Raw genomic sequence first — 26,824 nt, 5'->3', positions numbered from 1 at the left:
AGTGCTTGAAAGTCTATCTTTGGAGTCAACTAAGCAGTTTTGAACTTTGAAGACAATGATGGAGGGTAATAGAGTAACTTCCCAATGGCCAGAAGTTTTTTGTTTTTTCGAAATCATCCGTAAAAAAAAATTAAAATTCACGTCGTGTTTATAATTATTAACATGCTCAGATGAAACTCACTCTTTGAGTTCGAGCCTCCCCATCCTCTTCACCCAATTGACACAAAACCCCTTGTTTCATAACTACTTCCTCCCACGCACTCTTGAAGTGCGTTTCAACACTAAACCTCCAAATATGTTAAATAGGGTATGGAATTTATTGATTCGTAGAATATGCTTTTTTTGTTCTAAATACTTATCATTTGTGCATGAATGATAACAAGTTGAGATGGCGAAAAAAAGAAATAAATATGGATAATTCAAAATGTTTAATATTCCTTAAACGCATTGAGCAATCCTACCGACCCCCAATTTATGATCATATTTTATCCCCAATTCATATGACATGTGGGAAAATAATTGATTATGAATACACGTGTAGGTCACATCAATGAACAATGCAACAAACTAGAGCTGTACAAAACTACCGATATAACTAAACCGAATCGATCGATCGATTAAATTCATATAAAAAAAATCAAAAGAAAACAACTGTTAACAACTCTACTACAAACCCCTAATTTATGACACTCATTTTACATCCAATCCATATGACATGCGGGATATTTGTTGATTATAAACACATGACATAAATGACACCTTAACATTCAACATTTCACATGGCCTTTGAGAAAAATGGAAGTCATAAATTGAGAGCCTCAAGCATTTTTCGCTCGTTAATATCCAATACTTTGTAGAGATTTAGGGTAAAATAGAGGTTATAAATGTGGTCTAAAGTATTTTCACAAGCATTTTACTGAATACATAAGTAGTAAATTGATCACTGAAGACATATTCCTGTATGTATTCTATAATATATGGGCTAGTAATGTATTATACGGACTACAATGTAAAGAGCCGAATGTTTTTATAAAAGAAAAGGTAATAATTTAGTAAGAGTACAAAACTAGAGGGGCCAAATTACAAATCTCTAAAATTTGTCTGATCAGTTAAACGGTAAAAACTAACCTTTCTCCCTCGCTCTCGTCTGGTTTAATCGGTCCGTTACTATGTCGACTCAAAATACAAATGAATAAAATATAATAATACATACATACATACACATAGATATACGTACATACAGTTGCTTCAAAGACAAAGAACAAAATAAATTAAAATAAAAATAAATGCGGCTGCTGTGTGCACCCAAAAAACCCAGAGAGACAGGACCCTTGTCTCGTAATCGATTCCAGCTCTAGAGATCGCACGAAAGTTTATCAATCCATCCATCATCAATCCTTCAGTTTTCGAAACGTCTGGTGATTTTAATCCAAGATCATCGTTGAGTTCAAACGCTTTTATTTTCGGAATTTGTGTTTCTGGTCGGTGTTAACTGATTTGTTTTCTTTGATCGTGTTGTAATTTACTTATTTCGATGGAATATTTTGATGGGTTTTTATTGTTTTGAAATGGGTCATGTAGAGTTTCGGGTTTCTGGAGGAATTTGTGTAGATTTTTTTGTTTGAATTTTGGTTTTTTTTTTTTTTTTTTAAATGATCTCTTTGGGAACTCGAAATGCGAGGAAGGGCCTGGAATTAGAGTTTGGGGGTGGTGTTAAGAGAAATATGGAAGAATCTGAGCTCGAAGAAGGAGAAGCTTGCTCCTACAATAACAACAACGACGATTATAATACCATCATGGACCCTGATATTGATCTCTCTTACATTGTAAGAATTTATGTTTTTGTTGTTTCTTGCTTTAAATAAGTTCCAATTTTGTAGCTTACGGTGGAATTTTCTATTTGGAAGTGAGGAATTTTCTTGTTGTTTTACTTTGTTTAGGTTACTTTTAGATCCAATCCAAGCCACTTTGATTGTGTGAGTTTTTAAGCTTTAATCTTTTGGGGACTGTTGGTTATGTTTGATGAAAGGCCTTCTAGGTTTTTTTTGTGGGTCTTAGAAGGAACTTACGATTTGTTAAAATAGCTAAAACAACTACTGAGCTACATCAGCTTTTAGCGGGAATTATTTTTCTGTAAAAGTGGCGATATGGTTTGAGATAGCCGCCAAATTATGGGAAATTTGTTTTTGTTCTGCTGATTTTGGAAGCTGTAATCATTGATGAAAATTTTCAAGCAATGCAAAGAACTACTTTCTTTTTCCTGCGGGGGAAATATCCATACGTCCTAATTAGTCCTTGGTTAGCGCTGCATTCACGATAATGTGGAGCGTCTAAAGGTCTTTGAAAACATTGCATGCCACTACAGCAACAGTGTTTCCACTTAGTTCTCACGACATTTGATAATGGAAGAGTCTTACAAAAGTTTCATTTTCTGAATCTGAAATGCGGAACTCAAGATTCTCCATTCACTTTTTATTAAAATTAAGAGTAAGATGTACCCATTCGGTGATTCTAAGCCCTAAGTTATTACCCCCTTTATTTCTCATATAACTTCATCTATTTGTACTAGTACCTTTTACTCATTTTTAATATTAATATATTTACTACCTTGAAGGATGAAAAGCTTCAAGATGTTTTGGGACACTTTCAGAAAGATTTTGAAGGTGGAGTTTCTGCTGAGAATTTGGGTAAGTGGATTTTTTTGCGGTGTGGTTGTAGCAAGCCCAAAGAGCCACAACGAATTCATCTAAAGTAATTACACTGTTAATTTTGGAATGTTACATACCTATAGGGGCAAAATTTGGTGGCTATGGTTCATTTCTACCTTCTTATCAGCGGTCTCCTGTTTGGTGTCGTCCTAGGACTCCACCAAAAGTTCAGACCTACAATGCACCTATTTCACCAAACAACTTGCATCAAGCGGTACGTATTTGTAGAATAGAACATATTAATACACCCATTAAATATCATGGAAAAACCTTTCATCAGATGTTGGGTGATTTGGTAATTCTGGTTTTGTCAACCACTCATTGAAAGTTTTGTACAGGGTGTCCATTGTGAGTCCACAGCATTGTCAACCATGACTCAGTCATTGAGTGTTGGATCTGCTTCTCGTAATGGCTCGTCATTGCCTTCACTGAAGGCGTCCTCCAGTCATGATATGTTTAATCAAGACGTACACCCACCCACTCATTGTTCTGAAAGTTTTACTGCTGCACATGAATCTGCAAACAGGAAATCTTCTAATTTTCCAGAGAAACAACTGACTTTCCGAATCAGAGTGGGTTCTGATAACTTGTTGACTGGAAAGAATACTGAAATATACAGTGGTCTTGGCCTTGATGGGTCGCCATCTTCATCACTTGGTGAGAGTCCTTCGGAAAGTGAAGGGATGTCTCATGAGTATCTTGAGGCACCTTTTGAATCTCCGACAAGCATCTTACAGGTGAATTGCAATTTGAATATTTTTATTTATTTTTTCTATTGTGCATAAACTAATTGGAGTTGATTTCCTTGCATGATCAGATCATGACTTCTTTTCCTGTGCTTGGAGGTTTATTGTTATCACCTCTTCCCGATGCTCTAACGCACTTGAAAGAAAACTGTGGATCGATGCCTGTTCGAATGGTTGGTCCAAATAGTTCCAAGACTAAACTGGGTGTGGCTCATTCTTCGAGGGGTGATGGGAAAGTGTCAGGAGAGAAGAAAACAATATCGTTAGAGAATAATGATTTTTCTACAAAAACAGAATTTAATGTTGGCATTAGTGGAGATGCTGAGAATACCATTGATGCTTTGTCAAGAAATGAGGCAGACCTTGACACATTGGCTTCAGAGCTTATTTCTAGTACCTTAAAGCTTCCACTCCTGTCTAATTCACATACAACAGTTGGTGACTCATCAAAAGTGGGTAGGGTGTCTGATATGTCTGAAGATGCTTGCAAGGGTATAAGGAGGGGAAAGGTCTCCTCTGATTGCACGAAAGATGAACCTTTGGGGCCAATTTTCGCCCAAGAGGATGAGTGGGTTGGGAAATCTGATCCAGTTCAAGTTCAGGAAGACAGAAATGTTAGTTTTCTTGATGAAGGTTCAGGCTACCCAAGGAAGGACCTGGAAGGAAGAAAACCACGCAACTTTGTCCAGACTGACTCAAATTTTCCCAAGGGAGGGAATGTGGAACTTCCTAAGAAAAAGGCCTACCAACAAGTTGTTTCCCAGGGAGAAGAAATTATGCAGTTACCTCCTAACAAGGAGCAACCATCTTCTGGAGGAAAAAAGAAAGTGAAGGTGAGCAAAAGCCATAATATCCTAGATGCAGATGTGTCAAAAGATAGCTCTAGGGTTTGCACTTCTTTGGTGCCAAAATATAGTAAGGATTCTCATGATGGTTTTGCAACTAAAAAAGAATATGAAAATTCAAAACTACCAAAAACTACTGAAAAGGCTGAAGATACCTATAGAGAGATTTTTGGTGACACGTTAGAATTAGAAAAAGAAGAAAAACAATTAAGTTCGCCGGAAATGCTTGGTGAAGAAAGGCTGCGGGATGCTATGGTCGTTGATAAAAGTGCATATTTTAGTAGCAATGCTTTAAAACAGAGTTCAAGTGGTAAGAAAATGGATAAGGCTGCTACATCAGATGCAGCAGCTTCAAATGTTGCTTCTCGCCCTGGAAATGGACCTTTTTATGATGCAGCTTCTGCAGCAGCTGCCTCTGAGGATAGTTGGGTCTGTTGCGACAAATGTCAGAAATGGCGGCTTCTTCCACTTGGTACAAATCCTAATGACCTACCAGAGAAGTGGCTGTGTAGCATGCTTGACTGGCTGTAAGTTATTCCCTTAAAAATTGCATTTCAGACTTTTCAGTAATTTATATCATGCTGAAACCTCCCAAGTTTGTAGTTTGCCATATCGTTGAAAAGATTCATATGAATGCTTCTGCCTCCCTCCCTCTCTCTCTCTCTCTCTCTCTCTCTCTCTCTCAACATCTGAAGTTTGATGTATCTTAAATTTTTTTTAGGCCTGGAATGAACCGATGTAGTTTCAGCCAGGACGAAACAACAAATGCCGTTCTTGCATCCCACCAAGTCCCTGTTCTAGATACTCAAAAAAATGTTCAAAGTAATCCTGGTGGGGCTGTATTGAAAGGCATCTTTGCCGATGCTCTGAATCCCAAGCAAAATGACTTGAGATTTGGTATTCATGCCATGGCTGCTGGTGGTGGCAAGAAGAAGCATGGTCCAAAAGAAATATCAAATGCAGCAGGTAAAGCTGGTACCTTTCGGTCCTCAAATTCTGTGAAGAAGAACGTGCAGACATCTGTCAGAAATGGAAGCTTAAATGATAATAATCCGTCTCCTGGGGTAAGCGAACCTTATTTTCCGCAGCTAAGCAGGCAAAGTGAGTTCACACCAGAGAGGCATAAACATAAGCAAATAGAGAAGCACATAGTACATGAGAACAACTCCACTGGAGGTATTGCAATAAATCAGACTTTAGTCGTGCTTGTGAAACTCCCTTATCTTAAACTATGCTATTCACATCTTTGGTAAAATGTGTAAACAGGTATTACCAAGGGTTCTAAGTTAAAAAGCAGAAGAGATTCCGATCTTAATGGTTTAACAGCATCAAAGAAAATCAGGACTGAGAGTTTGCATTGTACAGATGAAGATTGGATGTCTGATCATGGTGAGGGTGTGGGGAAGGTGGGCCATAGTTCAGGCACTGGTTCACATATTATTTCAACTGGGAAGGATCGGCCTAGATACAATGAACACTCTTCTTCTAAGGACTTAAAATGTGATAAAAAGGACAGGCTACAATTTTCTGTTAAACAACCAAAAGACCAAGATGTGGCATCCTTGGATAATGGGTCCATGCGTGTGGAAAACAGTGAAGCTAGAGACATCACGATGAAAAAGAGGAGAATGAAGGAAACTCAGGACTCTGAGATTTATCCAGGGTCAAAGAAGGCCCGTGTATCCAAGTCTGAGGAAAAACAGTCTATTGCAAGTAAAGGCAACGGTAGAACAGACAAAAGAGGCAGTCACACAAAAAGCCAGCAAATGAGGCTAGATCCAGGGAGCAATCTGTCTCAGCGGAGCTTGGAAGGTATGCATTCTATGAAAAGGGATTCTGGACACATACAACCTTCTGCAGCTGCTACTTCAAGCTCTTCTGAGGTTTCCGTTTCCACTAAAAGTAAAGCCAGCTTCCATGAAGCAAGGGGCTCACCTGTGGAATCAGTTTCATATTCTCCAATGAGAGTTGAGAATCCAGATAAGTTCATGTCAGCCAAAAAGTGTCTCATTGTGAAAGATGACTCTTGCAATGCTGATCATTTTGGTGTAAGTAATCCAAGAAGATGCTTAGATGGTGAAAATGAAGGTGAGGGTAATCGATTAGGGAAAGCGAGGAAGGAGAAACGCTCTGAAATGGCGCATCATGGTTCTCATGAGTCCTTTGTGCCAGATTTTCCGGACAAGGGCTTGAGCCACTTATCTGGTGTTGAAGGTGAAGCACATACTGCACCCTCTTCTGATATTGCAAACCACCACTTTACAAATGGTGATGCTAATCAGCTAGACCAAAATTCTCGATATCACAGAAAACCAACGACTTTGGACCAAGACCTTAATGAGGAAAGACGGAATAAAAGTAATTGTCGTGCTAATGGATCTGACCCTAGGAAGTCTAGAGAAGGTTTGTCTTTGCATTTTAAGGATAAGAACCAGAATTCTAATTCCAAGTTTGGGGTAGACAATATCAAGCTTGCTGGTCCTGCTGATGCATTGCAAGATCATCAAACTTCCTCTAAAGTAAAACTTAGGCATAAAATCAAACCTCAGGATAAGTTAGGGGTTGACTTTGATGAAAGTGGAGATAGATATCTTGGTAAAGACTCTTCCCGAAAATCGTTAAGTGACAGTGGCAAAAGAGAGAGTCACTTGAATTTCGGCGGAAATGATGCTGCATACATCAAATTAGATGCTGTTCGCAGCCAGGATCAAACTTCTACACCAAAGCAGTGTCTGCTGCAAAACTGCAATGGAGATCGATCTTCAATGAGAATCCAGTCTCATGATGCTGATAAAGTGGAGAAAGTCTGTGGGCGGGGGAAGTCACTTTCAGCAGAACCCTCTGAACGAGTTCAAAATGGGGCAATATCTGGATTATCTGTGCCAGATTCGGGGTCCCAAAATGGAAACGGAGCAAACAATTTGCCATTAGAAGCCTCTGAAGGGGAAAATGCATTGAAGGCCCCTAGACATTTGAGAAATCTGGATCATCAGAGTAGGTTTCAGCAGATTATCCCAAGACATTCCACTGCAAATGGGCAAAAGGTTGGGGATCCTGATGCCCCAAGTCCAGTCAGAAGGGATTCCTCCGGTCATGCTGCAGCTAACCTTATCAAAGAGGCGAAAAATTTAAAGCACATGGCAGATCGCCTGATGGTTGTCACTGATTGTTAGTCTGTCTCTTGCTTTTCTATGTGCCCTAATTCTTAATTAGATTTCTCTGTTGCAGAATTCTGGTTCCAGTAGAGAGAGTACAGGGCTGTACTTTCAGGCAGTTCTCAAGTTTCTTCAGGGTGCCTCTCTATTTGAATGTAGTGCTGGTGAAAGCAAGCATGGAGAGAGTCAGTCGATGCAAATTTATGGTAGCACCGCAAAACTCTGCGAGTAAGTCAAAAATCAAAATACATCAGTTCATTTGTGAAAACTCCAATTCACGTATCAACATGTTCTTTCTCTTTGGTTTTGGATTTATTTCACTGAGCAAAGGATGTTTGTCATATATTGGTGATACATTGCATTGTCTCTGGGGAAGTTTGATGCTTTATGTTTAAACTCGCTGATTCTCTAAGAAATTCATGTTGGAGAAACGGCATAGTTAGGTATTTTTTCAAGATGGGAATCACTTTTAGTTCGTGTGACTTTGATGATAAAGTAAGGAGTGGATGGTGTTTTACCTGTTCTTGCCCTTCTACTTTTGTATTTACGTAACTGCTTACGGAGGCCTTCTACGGAAAAGTGACATTCTAGTTGTGAGTTTGATACAATAGAGGTCTCAGGGGTGTTCTATTCCTCTATGCCTTTTGCTTTGTACTTTAGGACACAAATTTAAATCCCAGAAATAATAAGTGTTATCAAGATTAATATGGCCATCTTTTTCCTTTTCCTTTTCTTTGTTTTCTTCCCCTTTTGCTTCCATTGTGGGTGATTTCACGTCTCTTAATCTGATTGAGATCTTTTGAGTATTGTTTTCAGCCCTCGAGTTCTTTTAGTTTGTTCTCACTAAAATTTTCATATTTTATCTGCATTTCAGTTTTTGTGCACATGAATATGAAAAATGCAAAGACATGGCTAATGCTGCATTGGCATACAAATGCATGGAGGTGGCATACTTCAGGGTAATTTATTCCAAACATACCAGTGCAAACAAAGTTCGGCGTGAGTTGCAGACAGCTCTACAAATAGGTCCGCCAGTTATCTAGAATAATTTATGATTTGGAGTTATGATTATTTACTTTATGGTTGAAACTTTGCCTGTTACTTCCTTATACTGTCTAGCGTTTAACCGGAACTTGGGCTGTTGCTTAAGGGTGAATAATTGGCAAACTGCATCTGCTCTTGCACATTTTTTGAGGTTCAAAGCCTAATAATGAGTAGAAGATGCACTCCACACTCAGAAAACTCTGAACACTTGAAATTTCTTTAGTCTTTTAGCAGTTGGCTTGGTTGGGATATTATGCTTGTTGTTCTGTAGTGCTAACAATAAATGATAATTTATCTGTCTTTTGGAAATACATGATATTCTTTTTAACATTTCATTAGGTGGGTCACCTTCGTCTTCTGCTTCGGACATTGATAACTTGAACCAGCTAACAGTGGATAAGGTTCCTTTACCCAAAGGTGTAAGCCCTCCTCAATGTGCTGGAAATCCTGTCATTGCTGCTCGAAACCGTTCACATTTTGTGAACTTGCTTGATTTTGTAAGTTAATTTATTATCCTTGCAAACTTCTTCATGTTATTGCTTGTATGCTGTCCTGTTTCAGAAATTCTATCAGAAATGAATTTAGCTCCCAGAACAACTATGACAAAGTAGACGATAGGACTATGTTTTGGTTGATCCAGAGTTGCAACTGAGAAGCTTTGAGGAAAGGATGGATATACTAACATACTTCAACTTTCCCTATAATATGCCCCCAACGTGGCACATTGTGTTTGCAACTTGCTACATGCATACATTGCAAACCAGTATCACTCATAAACAACCATCACAAGCATATGTCAAGCATGTAAAGGCTGTTGTGTGGTCTTGGCTATAAAGCCAAGGCTATTGATGGACTAAAATTATACTTAAATTTGCATTCTGTTTCTGCAAAACATGTTTCTGCTGGCATGTTGAGCTGTATTCAACTTGTGCTAATCACATCTATGGCTCTCCATGTGATTTATATGTGCCTAATAGTTTACCAAATGGGATGACTTGCAGGCTCAGGATGCAATTTTTGCTATGGAAGCCACTAGAAAATCACAGATTGCTTTTGAAGCTGCAAATGTAAGCTTGGCAGGAGGTCAATACAAAGAGGGCATTTGTTCAATTAAAAGGGCTCTTGATTTTAACTTTCGAGATGTAGAGGGATTCCTACATCTGGTACGACTTGCAGTGGACACCATCAGCCCGTAGAGTCCCAGTGTTTGTGGGTACTCTGTTATCCTTATGAAGAAAATTTTGATTTTGGTTGGTTTATCCTTGGGTATCAAGACTCTGAGGAGGAAAGAAGGCTGAGCTGAATTTTTTCGGCTGCACAACTTCTGTTAGTAGCTCTTTTGCACAAAAACTCGATGAGATCTGTACCCATGTGCAGACAGTACAGGATAAATCCGAATTTTCAGCTTATCATTTCTGTGGTTTCTGATTCCTTTCTGACATGAGAGAGGACCAGCATTTCTGAACCCATATCAAGATTGGTGCTTGGTGTTCATAATGTTTCTGAAGAATAATATTGTGCTTTGTACAAATAGTCAGATTTATAGTCAAACTGGAGACTGGTTGAAGACGTAAATGTGTACAGAGAATCAGGTGAAAATGTGTTGTGTTAAAGTTCAGATACAAAGGTTGCCATCACTGAGACATTGAGTCCTTATGTCCCTCTAATATGTCACCTAATGATTTCTCTGAGACGTCTTTTGGAGGGGAAAACCACCAGTTATTTGCCTCAGCTTTTCGATCTTGCTTTACAGGCTACTCAGACCGTTATCTTTCTTTCGTCCCTTTGTATCAGTAAAACATACTGGACGGCAGTCTCAGGTTTGCTTCCATGCTATTCTCACTATCTAGCATCTTTCTTCACTCCGAGTCTTTTATTGATCCTTTTGCTTTTGTTTCTCCTTGTCTTACTTTTATTTCAATCTTGATTTCTCTGTATTTGTGCAGGTTGTATTATCCGGCTTAAATCCTATTCTTTGTGGTTTATAGAGACAAGCAGGAAAAGGTTAGATATATATATATATATATATATATAGACAGCTGAAAATTGATTTGTTGTTATAGTCATGTTGATCCAACTGCCAAGGCGCTGCGCTTATTTTCATTACAGGTTGGTTGAGTTTGAAGAACTGTGAATAATATATAATATACGCTGCTCTGTTATATTAACCTCTTAACCATTTTTCTCTCCTTGACTCTATAGCAGGGGGATTATTGTTGTATGTATATACAATCCATGAGCACTCTTTGCCTAAGGGGTAAGTTTCTTCTTTCATTGTTTTCCTTGAGAAAACATAATTTTTTTGATATTAGTCTGGTGATATGATTTTCAAGAGTTATGTTCAAATGACTAGTAATGATCCATACGGTTGTATTGTCTATTGTTTCAGGTTCGAGTGAGGCAGTCAGTTCCCATGCCGGTTAGACTCACATTACCTACTGTAAACAAAGTTTACGACGAATAAAATCGACCTCATTTTCTTAACCCTGCCTCACAAACTGTAATACTGGTACTGTAGAATAAACATTTGTTCAAGTTGTCATAATAAAATTTTGAAAGTTTATTTATTACTGAAGTTTTGTGCATTCATGAAAATGAGCTTTATGTTGGGAGATCAGCAGAGCAGGAACTCAGAACCAATTAGGGTTTTCCTTGTTCCTTTGCTTTGATATCTGGCCGCACATTCAAACTTCCTCTCCTTATCATACAGGACAAACCGGATTATAGAACATTAAGGTGGGTGAAGCAAGGTCTGCTGCGTACATCTTGTATGTTCTTAACTCCGTCCGTCTATTGTAGAAGCTTTGTGCACGGATATTTTTTCCTCAGTGAAGAAAAAAAATGTTACGCGACGGATTGAGTTCAAGTTAGTCCGTCTATTGTAGAAGCTCTGTGCACGGATATTTTTTACTCAGTGAAGAAAAAAAATGTTACGTGACGGATTGAGTTCAAGTTAGTCCGTCTATTGTAGAAGTTTTGTGCACGAATATTTTTTACTCAGTGAAGACAAAAAATGTTACGCGACGGATTGAGTTCAAGTTATGTATAAGAAAGGAAAAAGAAGTCAATCATATGTAATATTGGGTTTAAGAAACAAATGTATTCTCGAGTTTAAGTTCGTATTGAATATTGGGTTTTAGAAACAAGTGTAGTTTGTATGATGTCCTTATCGGTTATTAATCATGGCAAAACCCATAAAAAAGTTGGGCCGGGCTGAAGCCTGAATGGGCCTGTCAGGCCCATGATGATAATATACGGGTGTAGAACATTGTACGCGCGTAATGCAGCTAAAATGCGCCTGCGGTGTTTTGTTCACGTTGTTGTTTGGGGGCCTTACTTTCCTGCGCCATTCGCACTCTATACCCTCCCGCAGCCCTTTCTCTCGCCCAATACGTCACCAAACCCTAACCCTAATCTTATCCGTGAGCAGATATTATTGTTAATTCATTCATTGCATTAGTAAGATCGATTAGTTATTCTTTAATCGAATGCCTGGACTGCATTCTTCTGGTGCGTTGATATTCAGAGCTCCGAAATTTAGGTTCCATCATGGAGGTGTTGAAGGACAATTTAGAAGAGGTAAAGATTGGGAGCTCCGTGGAATCGTTTAAAAAATTATTGAATTCACAGAAGGATCTTTTCCACAGTCAGATCGACCAGCTCCAGAGAATTGTCGTCACTCAATGCAAGCACACCGGCGTCAACCCTCTCTCTCAAGAGATGGTGCGTTTTTATTGAATCTAAGAATATGATCAGTAAGATTTGTATCTCTAGGAGGGTTATCAGATAATTTAGGAGTTGTCTTAACAGCTGTAACAGGTTGCCAGTCTATTTAGTTGGATGAATTATCTGGTTTTTATTTATATTGATATCTTCTTATTGGTAAAGCACTATAGGGTTGATTGTTTACTCTGTTTCAAGACCTGCTAGAGGTTGTGGTAGTACAACTAGATTGAATTCTAATTGGTATCTAATCTAGTGTGGTGGGCATGGTAGCGTTGCATGAACTATCACCTAAGTAGGAACAATCTTTTTGAGGAGAAATTTAGGTTGCTAAATTTGGGGTATTAGTTTGAATTATCTTTGTTCTCCTAATTTGTTGTTCACTGACGACTATCTTCTTCTTTTTTCCTGTTATTTTTTTTCCTATCCTCTGCAGGCAGCTGGTGCCCTGTCAATAAATATTGGTAAGTCTTGGTGGTTCATATATTGTGATTCCTTTATTATTTGACCGACCTAGTATAGATTAGAGATCTCAAGGAGATTTGGATTCTGCTTTTCTGATTTCACTTTACATGGTCTTAAGACTTTGAGACATATTGAAATATTATCAAGTTTGTTCTATCTACCATCGATTTGAGCAAAATTTTTGAATGATGAATGTAATCATCTTATAGATATCTTACTGAAAGGGAAGAAGTTGGCCTAGTGGTAAAGTTGCTTCACCACAATTTAGATAGGTCATAGGTGTCATAGTTTCAAATATTGGAAACAACCTCTATGCTATGCAGGAGTTAAACATCTTTAAAATATTATCTTTTTAAAATGTAAGGGCCTTGTCATCCTTTGGGAGTCCACTGTGTCCTACTCACTTTTCAGATTGTATTGTGCAATATGCGAGGTTCTTTATTATTCAGACAATTTGACTGAGCACTACTGCTATTATTTAGTTTGCATCATTTTGTTGGTTAAAGGTTGATGTATATGATGAATTTATAACACTCATTTATATGTGAATCTGGTATTTTATTGACCACCATCTATCAACATTCTCAATTTGGCAGGAAAAAGACCAAGAGATTTACTAAATCCGAAGGCTGTAAAGTATATGCAAGAAGTTTTCTCCATTAAGGATGCAATTAGTAAGAAGGAGTCTCGTGAGATAAATGCTCAATTTGGGGTTGCAGTCACACAGGTTCCATTGCCCACACCTTTTTCATACTTAATGGCACTAACTTCACTTGTTTATCCTTTTTGGTTTCAGTAAATATGATATGCAACTAATCTATTACTGCATGTACTTGCTTATCTGGAACTGCTAAAGGGAATACAGCTTTAGGAAAAAAATTATCCCTTTCTTGTCTCATGTTTCATTATTCCTACTTGGACCAACTTTAAGTTGATGGATATGCTGTAATGAGTTTTTTTTCCTCCACTCTGGTCACATTTTGAATAGGTTCGGGAATTTTTCACTAGCCAACGTTCAAGAGTGAGAAAATTAGTACGGTTATCAAGGGAGAAAGCCCTTAGATCTGTTGCTGATAAACAACCTCAGGATGGGGTCCCAGTAAGCTTAGATTCTGATCGCATGATGGCTGTTGATCCAGTTCCTTTGAACAGCGTTGGCCCTGCCACTATAGAAGAAGCACCATCTTCCTCAACACAAGATGATACTCCACCTGGCTTGAATGACTCAGATAAACATTTTGTTAATATTTTTAATATTTTGCGAAAGGAGGTAACATTTTCTGGGCAGGTGAAAGTAATGGAATGGATTTTGCAGATAAAAAATCCTTCAGTAATTCAATGGTATTTGCCAATCTTTTTTCCATTCAAAGTTTTATAATATATTGTTGTATTGTTCTTATTTTTATTAGATCTAACATTATCTTTTATGCATGCAGGTTTTTAACTGAAGGTGGTTTGATGATTTTAGCAACATGGTTGAGTCAAGCAGCTGCTGAAGAACAAACAAGTGCCATTTTTGTCAGCCTCAAGGTATATTCTGATTTCTCTTATAGATTTTCCTTTATTTTGCTTTGTTATCTTGGGTAGGTTAATTTATGAGTTACCACTTGCAGGTTCTCGATCATCTGCCCCTACATAAAGCCCTCCCTGAGCATATGTCGGTCATACTACATAGTGTTAATAGACTGCGATTTTATAGGACATCAGGTGTGCCCTTTTTTTTTTGTCTCGACCTCTTATTCCATACCCCCCCCCCCCTCTCTCTAAATTTAGGTTTCAGTACAAAATGCTCGTAGGCTTCTTGGGAAAAAAGACAGTGATTTTTCTATGACTGTCTCCTTATTATTGTTATTGCTGCTGCTGCTGCTGCAACAGCTGTCATTATTACCTGCGTGACAATAATCTTATTGAGCTTTTCCTGCATTTCTCTTTTGTTCCATATGGTAATTTGGAATCTCATGGATCTGATTTGAAGATCAGACATATCAAACAGGGCAAGGGTTTTGTTAGCAAAATGGAGCAAGATGTTTGCAAGAAGCCGAGCTGTGAAGAAACCTAATAGCATAAAATCTTCTAGTGGCATGCAGAAGGAGATACTGCTGAAGCAGAGGCAAGTTCGTTTCTTGGATTTCATAATTGTGATTTTTGTTCAATCAGTTTTATTCTTTATGCTACTTATCTGCAGTATTGGCGAAATTATGAGCGATGAATTATGGCAGCCAAATATTGCCCATGTAAGTGAATTTGCTTCATCAAACAGAAAAGTTATTAAGTTAGACCTGTGAAGTATTCTAACTGTTGCTATTGCTGAACAGGAAAATCTCCTTGGTCTCTCTCGTGAGAATTCAAAAAATTTGAGGTATGGATACATTTTTTATCGGGCCATATATTCTACTTGGTTGGCATTGCTTCTTTTGGTAGAAGAAGGGGAATTAATATTAACTTCTCTGTCCAGGAAAATGGAATCATTCCAAGGATTGAAACTATTGCCGGCTTCAACAGATGATTCTAGTAGGAAGCACATCCTAGGTGTACCTACATCCTGTATCCTTGGAGCATTCTTTATCGTTTCTTTTAGATAACATTAGTACTTTTAGCCTAACCCTACCTTTTGTAAGTTTGAGTCTGTCATATGAAACAACTTGAACAGTGTAGCACATCCCACACATGCTTTTTAAATGCTAGGTAAAAATCACGGAATTATAAAATTTGTCCGTCATTTGGTAAAATCTCAGCGTTACCAAAGAATTAAAAGTTCTTGAAAAGATACTTATGCAATTGCCCTTATTTGAATTCTATATGTATGGAGGATGCGGAGTTCATTTCCTTAGCTTGTAATAGACGTGAGAGAGCGCCGAAAAGTTCAGCTGGTGGAACAACCAGGCCATAAAATGGCTGGCAGAAGCCCACAGACCACAAGAACAGCTCCCGTGAGTCAACGTCGCCCAATGTCTACTGATGATATCCAAAAAGCAAAATTGCGTGCTCAACATATGCAGAGCAAGTATGGAAAAACGGTTCCCTCTTCTAATGGAGGCATTGGAATGAAGTCTGATGGTTTGAACAATCCTTCAAACAATCAGGCTAATATTGTAGCTCCAGTATCCAAAGTTCATGTTCCATCTAAAAGTGAAGAACAGAAGAAAACTATGGTATCTCCTCATATTTCTGATAAGCCCGAAACTCCTGTTGATCCTAAGCCGAAAATGGATTCGAAGGATCTCATGTGCGAGAAGTGTGCAAGGGTCCAGATCCCTTGGCAGACACCACCAGGTACATTTACTTATATTGTTCCCCTATTATTACTTGCTAATTAGTAAAGAACGAGTAGTTGTTCACGGATAAATGAAGGCCCCTTATTATTACTTGCTAATTAGTAAAGAACAAGTAGACTGTTCATGGATAAATGAAGGCCATTTTAAGAAGTTCCTTGAATTTAAAGGCACCCACAATTAAAGAAGCACATTGAGCGTCTTAGATAGTGTTCCCACATCTTTCATGGTGGAAGCGTTTATTGCTTCTCTGCAGTTACTGAATTTTACCTTTCCTCTTGATTTCTCCTCCAACCAACTCAAATTATTTGGTCCTCCTTGGCGGATCACTTGGGGTTCGTCTGGTGCAAATATGATTTCTGGTGAAGTACTTTATATGACAAGCTTTGATGACAAGCTTTGATGAAGTCAATGAGAACTTTTTTGATAGAGGGTTGATTTCAATAATACATTTTATTGATAAGTTTTTTTGTATATATATATTTTTATATATATTGAAACAGAAAGAGAGGATTACATCATCCACATCAAGAAAAGATCAATTGGATTAAATTAGTAGTGAAGGATAAATTCTTTTATTTTTTTAAAAAATATATTTCCTCATTTTATTTTATTTTTCCTTTTCACAATAGCACCTAAAATGGCTGAAGCACATTAGAGATTTTAATTTTTATCGATTTCATTTGAAGTGGTTTCAACTGTAAGTCTGCAACACTTGATAAAGTGCTATGGAAAAAAGTGCTTTAAACCCATTGCATAGGACCACCAAACAATGCATTGGTTTCTATGCCTGGATCTGGGCCAGAAAAAGGCACATACTCTGAGGGAGGGAGAGAGGAACTTGTGAACTGACTTTTTGGGTTGCTTCTTTTCATTAGTTCCATGAAATGATCCTGCTGGATCATGCTTAACTTAGCCAATGAAGTTTATGGTCATGTGTTATGCCAGACATGCAAATTAATTGGCAGATATTAATTTTCTGGTGGGACAAACCTTGATTGGGAGAATGGAAATTCTCTGATATGATCATTAGTGGGTACAATGGCATGATGATGTCCCAACAGGTCGAAATTCAACAGACCTTCCAATGCCCCAATGAATTGATGCCATGTTATTTGGTTTAATGATTTCATATATATAACAAGACATAAAATCACTTATATTTTACGGCCTTGCCATGCCAAGAACCTAAAGTTAAATGATATTAGTGATACTGAAGGGGGCTCTCTTCTCAAATGGCTCTCAGGCAAAAGTCACTAGAATTTTGGATTGAAATCATACCATATTCATATGGCATTTGAATACCCCATTAGCTTACTTCACAGCAGTGAACCCCACTTTTCTTTTTTACTTGAAACTTGAGTGCAGGTCAACTTTTAAGTTACAATTAAAACAATTTATTTGCATCACACGCTTTACTATTGTTATTGGGACCAATTCTAGAGTTGCTATTACATAGTTGTGATTTATGTCACTTGCACACCATGGAGAATGCACAAATTTTATGACGGCTAGAACTCGATGATTATATGTTGAAAAGGCAGGGTTTTTTTGGCATCTGATCTACGTGGATTCATTTCTTTGAGTATTAAGGGCTTGTAATGATCAGTTGACTAACTGTTGAACACTATGATGGTATGATTTATTCTAAACCATTGTGAGGGGTCGATGGAAGACATGGGATTCTTGTAATTTTCCTCATCAATCTGTATTGAAGAATTGTCGTGACTGAGTTTAGCAATGATTTTCAGACTTTCATTTGTTTTTTGATATAATATTTATTCTTGTCCTCATGTTACCTAAAGCCTTTGCTCTTGAAAGGACTTCAAATGTATGAAGTAACAGAGAAATTATCTTTGTTTGCTTTGTTGTGATAAGTCGTTATATTGTTGTTGTAGTAGTCTCAGTATGGTTGAATGCCATTTTGTGTGGGTTCAGCCTTTTATGCCATTTCCTTTCTGCAGAAATTAAACTGAATGATATTTGGAGAGTTGGTGCTGGAGAGAGTAGCAAAGAGGTCGACGTTCAGAAAAATAGAAATTGTAGGGAGATGGAAATCATCTACCGAACTGCGCAGGAAATACCATCAAATCCAAAGGGACCATGGGACGTTGAGATGGACTATGATGACTCCTTGACCCCTGAAATCCCTATTGAGCAGCCACCTGAGGAGGATGCTGCAGAAACAGATCAATCCCAAAGCGTACATGTTGATAACCCAATTGTATCAACATCGTCAGTGTCCCAAAATAGTTGTGGAAGTGCAACGGAGCCAGATCTCGAGTTACTCGCTGTACTGCTCAAAAACCCAGAATTGGTTTTTGCCTTGTCTTCCGGGCAAGCTGCTAATTTATCCAGCGAGGAAACAGTGAAGCTGCTTGACCTGATCAAGAAAGGGGGGGCTTGTCTAACAGGTAATTTAATCGCTTATGCTGGGAAAGCAGAGGAGAAAGTTGAAGTTTCCCTTCCATCACCAACTCCATCAAGCAATACCGGCATGGTGCGTGATATAGGCTCTCAGCTTGTGCTACAAATCACATTTTTTAAAAATAGAGGTTATAATTTTTGTTTGTTTTCTGTACATGGGTTCCTTTTTATACTTCTTGATTTCAAAACTACTTTCAAATAAGTGGGTTTGTTCACAAAAGGGGATTCTGATAGTTGTAGCAATTTCCAATTACAATCAGGTCTGGTCCAGAAACGTAGGTTAGACATGAATGCTTGTAACGACCCATGTCATGGATTCCATGGTAGTGCGAGAAGGATCACTTTGTCTTTGTCTTTGAATATATGAATCCAAAAACAGAGTATATGAATCCACTTTCATTGTTTGGGCATTTGTCATAAGAAAGCAGTAGATGCAACTGTAATTTATAACCCCTTTTCTGCCATTTGTACGTGCATGGTGGTGTTAGGGAATAAGAGACCCCATAATACTGTATTTGCCATGATTGAAAGGGACCAATATAATGTTCTACCCAGGAACAGTGATTCCTTTAATAAGAACATCAATGATATTGCAATCATAATTAAAGCTAATCTTTTATCAATTTTTTTTGCTGATGTCACCATTTTCTCATTCTGTGAAACATATTCCAAATTTGCAGAGTGGATGGAGATCAGAGGATGTCCAGAACTCATATCGGCAGAATGGTAGTATGCAGGAAAACAGAGTTGCATTTTCTGCTGCGTCGGTAACCGATAACATGACTGTACTGCAACAGTCATCAAGGGTGGCATCACTGTCTGAACAAGTTCCAGCCTCAACGACTCATTTCTCTTTGCCTCAGTCAAACATGATGCTTCATGAGAAGCATCACCCTTCTCTGGTTCCATCTTTATACCTCAGTCACTCAGCCAACACTGTCATGACTGAAACACTTGCTGCTGCCGGGCCTTCTTCAATGCGGGTTGAAACCATAAGCAATGTTGAACCTGCAACTTTGTCAACAATGAGGAGTTTAACCAGGAGGCAACCGGCTCCATACCTGTCATCGATTCCCTCATTGCCATTCCCGGCACACTCACAAGGACAACAACAATTACCCCACATGTATAATCCACCCTACTCGACGCAAATATACTCAAATAGGACTCCTGGAAATTTGGGTTTCGTTACTGAAGTGAATCAAACTAATTATAGTGAAGCATTTGGAAGACTCGGGCAGCGGCCATCGAGGGAGAGAGATAATTATGTGGCCCCTGATGGATTTGAGTCTTGGAATTCTGAGAATAGTTCGATGAGGTCATCAGATTATATGCAGGGAGGGAACTATCCTCAACCTAGAATCAATTCTGGTTGGAATAATAGGGTAGATGATAGGTCAAGACAACAGGGTTATTCTGGTTACCAAGGACAGAACAGCAAGGGGGACGGAAGGCAGCGTGATTGGAAACATTAATTGAGTTTACAACATTCATGCTCTCTCCGGGAAAAAGAAAATCAAAACTGTGACAACTTTGTTCTAATATTAGTCATATGTGGTTTATATCAGTTTTCCTCGTACCGGTTAAGCGATTGGTATGCAGTATAACCAATTCAAATGTAATCATATCGGTTAGGCAACTGGTATGCAATATAACTGGTTCAAAAGCGTCAAGTGTTTGTCCATTGGATTTTGTTGGCTCAATGTATTAAGAACAATATATGGTTGACCCACGGGATCCACACATTAGCCAAAACTGATTTATTGACAATTTAACGTTCAGCAACAAATTCTTCATTGCTCTGTTTTACTCTGTTTTTTATTTTCGAAATCAAGAGGAGCAGCTGCATACTATTTAAGAACAAAAGGTAAGAAACCCAGCTTGTAAAAAAGAGAATTTCATTTGCTTTGATCGGATTCCAGCTAGTTTCTTCCTTCCTCTTCGGTTGAATTACACAACCATTTTCTTCATACTCTGAATTCTGAAACCCAGAATCAGACCAAAAATGGGATTTAAATTCCATAGACAGAGTCCCATACACAAATCATGCATCCCAAGACTCTCCTCCCAATCACAATTGACAGAGGAATCCCCACCCAACTTATAATCCTTCAAAACTCCAATTTCAGTATCCCCAGTTTGTGGCAGGGAGAATTGTGAACGCTGCGCCATCTGTGTCTGATCTGTTGTGTCTGAATTATTCTTTTGAATGAATATTGGGCTTTAATTTCTTCCCCAATCCCTCTGATGTTTCATCTGGGTTCATTAATTTTCTTAAAAAGCCCGAAATTCTGCAATGGTATTCTGCCTAATCAGTAACAAAACATGCATGATCTTAGTAGAGAGAGCAAAATGACTTTTCCAAGTCTAAAAAGCCTACAAATTTCTTTATCAGAGTCAAAACTAATCAATCAGTAACAATGTTACTCTGTTTCTTCAAAAAATTCATCGACCTCGGATACCACAAAAATCAGTAAAAGGCAAAACACCAAGGAGGAGCTGAAAACTTCATACAATTAGCTCCCTTTGTTCATCACAAGATTCTCGATCTCATGAATAATATAAATTCTCAATTAGGAAAAAATTTGAACTTTTAACTTTGCTTTCTTCAAATTGCATGCCAATATTTCAAACAATCTTATTGCTGCAGAGTTCTGAGAAACAAAATAAAGAATGTCGTGCTGGAAAAAATAATTTTCACCAAGAAAATGAAACACCAGGTTGAAATCAAATCAACAAAGAAACAGCAAGAAAGAAAGAAAGCCATTGATCAGATAATTGTAGTCTGAATATTGAAGTCGACATCGTATATTCCGTAAAATATATCATCACACCAATGGCTCTAAGATCAGTATCAACAAATCTTGAAAATTAAAGAGAACGAAAAAGAAGTTCAAGAAGAAAGTCAAGAAAGGGAAGAGAATGAAGGCTCAGAAGGATCCATTGGTGATTTATAATCACAAAAGGGGAATTCATTCCCTCATAAAATAGGTAGTTTTCAACATCAATGCCTCATCTTCCCTTTCACCATCTCTAACCAATTCAGAAAAACAGAGACAGAGAAATGCGTATAATCAAAACACAGAGAGAGACAAAGAAAATCGGACACACAGTGAAACAGAGCAACAATCAGAGATCAAAAAAGAACAAACTGTGAGAGAGACGCCAACCAGCAGTTTGCGATTGAGAATTGGTCAGGATATATAGAACCCTTTGGGTCAGGGAATTAGGGTTAGGTTTTCTCGTGCGGCGGCGATATGCAATTTGGGGAAATTTGTAGTGGGCTTTTAACAGGCCAGTTATATCTTAATTTAATGGGCTTGTATTGAACTTTGGGCCTCCCCTAGAAGTATCTAAGCCCAAATTTATGGTAACGGATAAAAAGCCCAGGATCCATTACATTTTGTCATTTTCATTCAAAAATCAAAACCATAAAAGCAATTAAATATTGTCAAAAAGTACACTGGGCCTGAAATTTATGAACAGGCTTATTCAAGGACTTGTATCAAGTCATGCCCAGCAGATCTAAAGTTACAGGCCCAATTGCAAGTCCCAAAATAAAGTGATTGATGGACCATGAATCTATCAAGCCCATTTGTTCATATCCGAACATATTCCACGAAAATGCTAACGATCCCAAGTGTTTTATCTCAGCTAACCCAAATGCTGAGATTAACGCACATAATCCATGTGACATCGTAAGCCTTATATGATCCATATGTGTGTCGATATCAGCATCTGTGATAGGTGTGAAAAAAACATTGGGATTTATAAGATTGTAGTATTCCACGGCTTTCAAACATCCCAGACGTTTTTCTCCATGGCAGATTCTGCACCATGTGAGAGCTGTTGTTGTAAATGATTCATCATTGGCTGCAATCCATGTTGGCTCATCGCCTCCAATTGTTGCTGGTGCTGGTGCTGCTCGTGCAAATTCGCCGGCCTAGACCCTCCTCCTCCAACCCCCAAGAAATCAACAGTCATCATATCATTACCTCCACCTGCAGTACTACTTCCAAATCTTGAAGGCCCTGTCAAACTCCTCTCAACTCCTCCTCCTCTTCCTTGCATCAAACCAGACGTACTATTACTATCCGAATGCTGTTGATCGATGTTTTTCAAGAACGCCTGGTGGTTAATCTGTTGATCATGACTAGGAGTATTCATAAACATACTAGTGAACATCCCCATATCGTTCATGGCAGAACTACCATCAAAAAGATGTGACATCTGGTTAGCAAATCCTCCTCCCGCTGCCGCGCCTTGTAATTGGATTCCAACCATGTTTGATTGCTGATGAGGCTCGGTTTGAGACCCAAAATGATGATGATGATGATGCTGTTGATGATCGAATGATGAATCAGTGTTCTGTTGATTAATCGCGCCGACAACATTGTATGACTGTTGTTGTTGTGGTCTAATTGAGGAAGATATTTGGTCGGGACCAGCCATGCTGCTAGTGAAGCTCTTCTGCATCATTGGAGAATTAATGCTGTTACTAGCAGTAGCACCCATCTGTGCTGCTTTCTGCAACAATGCTGTAGCAGACATGTGCGCGGAACCCGCGAATTGCCATGACCCGTTTTTCCCATCTTGGAGGTAATTGATGCCGGAGGAGTTGGAGCTGAGTTGGAGATTAGAAGAAGAGGAGGAAATGCTTCTTTGAGCTCCGAATAGACTCCCTGAACTGCTCGAAAACATGCCTCCGGACATGTTCATTGGCTTGAAAGGCAATGGTACTAATTCTTGTGGGATTGATTTGAGCGGGCTTTTGGGGTCGAAATTGTTGAAATCCGGGTTCGAGTTTAAGGGCAGAGATGAGATGAGCTCTTGGGGAATTTGGGATTGTAGATGTTCTGATCCCATGTTGGACATCAGCCCTTGGTTTACTTTGTTGTTCTCTTCTGCTAATGCGTCGCAGAAAGCTCTGTGGGTTATGAAGCTGTCTCTTCTGCACATACAATATAACATATGGCATGATATATAAAAATTCTCTATAAATATGAATGATAAAGATTCCGACAATTGGTTCTAGTTATCTCATTAGTTGAGTTAAACGCCAAGTAAATTTGTACGCTCCACATGTCTAAGGTGATGCACATAAAATCATGTGAGTACAACTCAACAACTGTGATAAGTGGGATACCAGTTGTTGGAATCCGTATTATTACTGGGGTCATGAAAGCTCAAAGCAGTCGAAAAGTTGTCAAAAAGAGAACGTAAAAGAAACTATCCACTGTCGGCCATTCAACTAGCTTAGCTTTTGTCTGTATAGAGTTCACTTAACAATCATGCAAGTTTTTTACCGTAAGGAGACAACCTATAGATACACACACACACACTACATAAAGCTATTTTCCAACTATATATATACACATATAAAGTGACTGTAACCATATGTTAAGACTAGTATCAGGCATTATTAGTCTTAACCGATTGTTAGTAAAATAAACACGAAAGTAATAACGATCTCAACTGTTGAGTTGGACGTACAAGATCAAAGTGAATTTGTGAGTTTCACATTATGCACATGAAATCTTGTGTATACAACTGAATAGTTGATGATAACTGAGATATTAAATGTTGGGATCCCTATTACTGAATCAAATATGGATATAAGGTAGGATTATGAACCTGGAAAAGATGGTGCCACAATCACATTTGTACTCCCTTGTGCCACAAGTTTTCTGGTGAGCTTTCCAGTCAGATTGCACTGCGTATTTCTTCGAGCATTTGTCGCATTTCCACTTCTTCTCACCATGTTTACGGCTAAAATGCTTCTTAATTCCAGTAAGGTCTCCCAAAGCGCGAGCCGGGTTATGGTGAACGCATGTTGGTTCAGGACATATGTAGACTCGTTTCTTGACTTCAGTGCTAGTCCTTTGCTTCAGCTTCCATGGAAGATTGTGACCTCTCCTGTGTAATTGAAGGTTTTGGTCCCTTTGAAACCCTTTGTTGCAGATCTCACACACGAATCGGTTCCTCGCCATTAGGGTTGTTGGTGATAGTGCAACAACTTCAGCATTTGGATCTATAAGAAATGATCATCAAATGATCATGTAAAAGCTAGCAAATGAATTATAACTCTCGGACAGTAAATAGTAATTAGAGACAAAAAGTAGTAGAGTAGTAGTACTAGTGGTCAACCCAAGGGTTCTCACCAATTATTGAGATCTCACCCAAGACAATAATTGAATACCCTTTTGTGTACCAATAATTAGTATCCAATAGTTCAAAAAAGAAGAATAACCCAAATCTTGAAATTGATCCATGATCTTCTTTTTGATCTCCATGATCATGAAATCCCACCATGCATGAGGATAACTTCTGACATCAATACTACCATCTGATATGTTATCAAGATCGAAGATGGAAGGCAGTTTTGAACGTCATCGTTTTCTTTAATCTATATTATTCAAACTAACAAAAACACTCATAATATCTTCTAATTAAAGCATCTGATGATTAGAAGATTGCCTGGAGTTCCGGGTAGGTTTCTCTTCTTCTTGATCGGCTGTTGTTGAGAGGTGGAGGAGTTGCTGTTAGAGGCAGCGGAATTCGTCGAGCCATGGAGATGATTCTGCTGCTGGTTCTTGTCTTGAATTTGTTGAACTTCTTCTCCAGTGTTGCCAGAAGAGAAGCTACCATCCTCACCTGTGATATTTGACATTAATTTGAAATTTGGTTAAATTATAGTTTTGGATTGTCTCTTTTTGCTGCTTGATGTTGGTGCTCTAGTGACAGTGAAAAGAGAGGACTTGACGTTTTGTTGGTGGTGGACGTGAAATCAGGAGTTGTGCACTCAGAAGAGGAAGACAAAAGACCAGAGAATTCTCCTCTATTTCTGGTGGAGAAACTAGAAGGATAGAAAGAAACAATGGTTGCTATAGTACTAACATTGGAACCTGGTCTTCTTTGGCTTTATATAAGTATACTTGTATATATACATATAAGTATATTCCATTTTTTTTAATTGATACTAAATATATAAACTAAGATAAATATGTAATTAGGTTACTAGCTCTAGCTAGGTTCTTATATGTAAATGTAATATAGTAAAACCATCATATGGTAATTCTTGTAGATTGTTCTCGATAACTCCACAATGTAATAGTACTCTTGTAAAATTATTATATCTATGGTAATTCCATGCGGGGTTTTGGTTTCATGTAAATTTATCAGGTTTGGGGGCTCCGCAATTTATTAGAGTCTATAATTCACATTTAATGGTGGAGAAAAAGTCAAACAAATTTTAAAAAATAGAAAAATAAAAATGTGGTGTGATTGGCACACCTCCCAAACCATTAGATTCAAATTGTAGACTATACAATTTTAAACAAATTATGGAACCTCATATCCAAATTTACCAGATATTGAATCAACATACTCTCATAAAACACTAATAAGTCACGGAGTATTAGTGCGTCCTCCAACTGAATAATATTCATACCCATTTGACATATTCAATATAATGTGAGAATACGGTCGATTAGGGTTTAGAAAAATACAATAATTATATTATCGTATTGTGGTTCACAGTGAATCTTTTTAGGGTCAAATCGTATGGACTCAGATGGTCATTAATTCGATTCCCACTGGCAATAATACCATTGTCGTCACATATTGTTAGGCTTTTACTAACATATCATGTCGTCACGTGAGAAACTTTTGTGTGTACGAGCCTAGCGGTCTGAGTTTATAGTCATATCGAATGTCCAAAGGACAAGCTAGTATGGGGTCATTCTCGGTTATCAAAAAAGAAAAGTATTGTAATTCGTGTTTTGTTAGATTGGAGCTTCACAATTAAACTTCAGTGACAACATGGTTAATTTTCTAATTTTCCTTAAACTTTAATGAAAAAGAAAGTCATATAGTAATAATATGCGAATTATATAAAAGTAAAAAAAAAAAGAAAAAAAGAAGGTTATCTTGTCACTAGGCTAGATGTGGCTGTCATAAGCCGATCGTTTTGCCGAACTCCTCTTGTCCCTGTTCGGTGCAAAGGACAAACCACAACCAAACAAGCCAAGTCGTTGTTTTAGAAATACAAAAAATGAATGATGTTTTCTAGGTAAAATTTAAATTCATATAATCATATATTATATATGTATGTTCACAAGGGGGTAACGACGATAGCTAAGCATACAATCAAGACACAAACTTGGATCAAACATACAAGACAATACCATAAACAAGGTCGCCACCCATCTATGTTTATATAATTATATATATTGTAACAAGAAAACAAAATATAACCTTTTACTTAAAAGTTAAAACACCCGAACCACTAGTTGCAGTGATAAGGATGATGTGTATCACCAGGGTTCGAATCCCCCCTCCTCCAATGGTAAAATACTTGCATAAGTCACACATCACGCAGTGTCATTATGAGGGGTTAAATTAAATTTAGATATCTCACATTGATGTGTTTTTCTTTTT

At 38.1% G+C, this 26,824-nt stretch overlaps 3 protein-coding genes and 2 non-coding genes across 9 annotated transcripts; 2 read left to right on the top strand and 3 right to left on the bottom strand.

The window, feature by feature from the left end:
- The first annotated feature begins 1,283 nt into the window (after window positions 1-1,283).
- On the top strand, window positions 1,284-11,093 carry LOC119982023 (cysteine-tryptophan domain-containing zinc finger protein 7-like). 3 transcript variants are annotated; one of them, XM_038825178.1, is made up of 14 exons: window positions 1,284-1,826; window positions 2,615-2,687; window positions 2,792-2,922; window positions 3,047-3,445; window positions 3,526-4,826; window positions 5,021-5,475; window positions 5,566-7,454; window positions 7,528-7,682; window positions 8,329-8,480; window positions 8,838-8,995; window positions 9,500-10,318; window positions 10,487-10,607; window positions 10,701-10,755; window positions 10,888-11,093. In XM_038825178.1, the coding sequence occupies exons 1-11, from the start codon at window positions 1,653-1,655 to the stop codon at window positions 9,692-9,694; spliced, it is 5,082 nt and encodes a 1,693-aa protein (XP_038681106.1). In that variant the 5' UTR covers window positions 1,284-1,652; the 3' UTR covers window positions 9,695-10,318; window positions 10,487-10,607; window positions 10,701-10,755; window positions 10,888-11,093. The 3 variants fall into 3 exon arrangements, with proteins under 3 accessions (XP_038681106.1, XP_038681105.1, XP_038681104.1); XM_038825177.1 differs by having other exon boundaries at window positions 10,445-10,607; window positions 10,704-10,755; XM_038825176.1 differs by having other exon boundaries at window positions 10,445-10,607.
- Window positions 11,094-11,816: 723 nt separating this feature from the next.
- On the top strand, window positions 11,817-21,251 carry LOC119982555 (homeobox protein LUMINIDEPENDENS-like). Of its 2 annotated transcripts, XM_038826006.1 has the most exons (13): window positions 11,818-12,221; window positions 12,658-12,685; window positions 13,283-13,413; window positions 13,675-14,027; window positions 14,123-14,216; window positions 14,300-14,393; window positions 14,667-14,796; window positions 14,872-14,920; window positions 15,002-15,045; window positions 15,142-15,230; window positions 15,528-15,959; window positions 17,923-18,458; window positions 19,066-21,251. In XM_038826006.1, exons 1-13 carry the CDS (start codon window positions 12,048-12,050, stop codon window positions 19,858-19,860), a joined length of 2,949 nt encoding a protein of 982 aa, XP_038681934.1. In that variant the 5' UTR covers window positions 11,818-12,047; the 3' UTR covers window positions 19,861-21,251. The 2 variants fall into 2 exon arrangements, with proteins under 2 accessions (XP_038681933.1, XP_038681934.1); XM_038826005.1 differs by having other exon boundaries at window positions 11,817-12,221; window positions 14,667-14,920.
- On the bottom strand, window positions 21,150-21,224 carry LOC119983237. Its single transcript, XR_005464584.1, has one exon. It is a non-coding gene; the product is annotated as a small nucleolar RNA Z155 (small nucleolar RNA).
- Window positions 21,252-21,307: 56 nt separating the features above from the next.
- LOC119983233 lies at window positions 21,308-21,402 on the bottom strand. Its single transcript, XR_005464581.1, has one exon. It is a non-coding gene; the product is annotated as a small nucleolar RNA R41 (small nucleolar RNA).
- A 375-nt stretch (window positions 21,403-21,777) lies between these two features.
- Window positions 21,778-25,276, bottom strand: LOC119982556 (zinc finger protein GAI-ASSOCIATED FACTOR 1-like). 2 transcript variants are annotated; one of them, XM_038826007.1, is made up of 3 exons: window positions 24,863-25,276; window positions 24,020-24,416; window positions 21,778-23,336 (listed from the first exon to the last, which is right to left on the bottom strand). In XM_038826007.1, the coding sequence occupies exons 1-3, from the start codon at window positions 25,053-25,055 to the stop codon at window positions 22,181-22,183; spliced, it is 1,746 nt and encodes a 581-aa protein (XP_038681935.1). In that variant the 5' UTR covers window positions 25,056-25,276; the 3' UTR covers window positions 21,778-22,180. The 2 variants fall into 2 exon arrangements, with proteins under 2 accessions (XP_038681935.1, XP_038681936.1); XM_038826008.1 differs by having other exon boundaries at window positions 24,547-24,998.
- Between the last annotated feature and the right edge of the window lie 1,548 nt (window positions 25,277-26,824).

Source organism: Tripterygium wilfordii, chromosome 17, assembly GCF_013401445.1.
Source record: "Tripterygium wilfordii isolate XIE 37 chromosome 17, ASM1340144v1, whole genome shotgun sequence".
NCBI lineage: Eukaryota > Viridiplantae > Streptophyta > Magnoliopsida > Celastrales > Celastraceae > Tripterygium > Tripterygium wilfordii.
The sequence above is the reverse complement of the archived record's forward strand: the minus strand, read 5'-3'. Positions and strand labels throughout refer to the sequence as shown.

What these genes read in the sequence shown, in the direction of transcription:
- LOC119982023 (XM_038825178.1), top strand. Translation starts at nt 1,653, where the DNA reads ATGATCTCTTTGGGAACTCGAAATGCGAGGAAGGGCCTGGAATTAGAG. An exon ending in ACATGGCAGATCGCCTGATG is followed by an intron (nt 7,455 to 7,527) that starts GTTGTCACTGAT and finishes TCTCTGTTGCAG; the next exon opens with AATTCTGGTTCCAGTAGAGA. An exon ending in GCAGACAGCTCTACAAATAG is followed by an intron (nt 8,481 to 8,837) that starts GTCCGCCAGTTA and finishes ACATTTCATTAG; the next exon opens with GTGGGTCACCTTCGTCTTCT.
- LOC119982556 (XM_038826007.1), bottom strand. Translation starts at nt 25,055, where the DNA reads ATGTCAAATATCACAGGTGAGGATGGTAGCTTCTCTTCTGGCAACACT. An exon ending in AAACCTACCCGGAACTCCAG is followed by an intron (nt 24,417 to 24,862) that starts GCAATCTTCTAA and finishes CATTTCTTATAG; the next exon opens with ATCCAAATGCTGAAGTTGTT. An exon ending in TGTGGCACCATCTTTTCCAG is followed by an intron (nt 23,337 to 24,019) that starts GTTCATAATCCT and finishes TTGTATGTGCAG; the next exon opens with AAGAGACAGCTTCATAACCC.
- LOC119982555 (XM_038826005.1), top strand. Translation starts at nt 12,048, where the DNA reads ATGGAGGTGTTGAAGGACAATTTAGAAGAGGTAAAGATTGGGAGCTCC. An exon ending in CCATTTTTGTCAGCCTCAAG is followed by an intron (nt 14,217 to 14,299) that starts GTATATTCTGAT and finishes TACCACTTGCAG; the next exon opens with GTTCTCGATCATCTGCCCCT. An exon ending in CCTAGGTGTACCTACATCCT is followed by an intron (nt 15,231 to 15,527) that starts GTATCCTTGGAG and finishes AGCTTGTAATAG; the next exon opens with ACGTGAGAGAGCGCCGAAAA.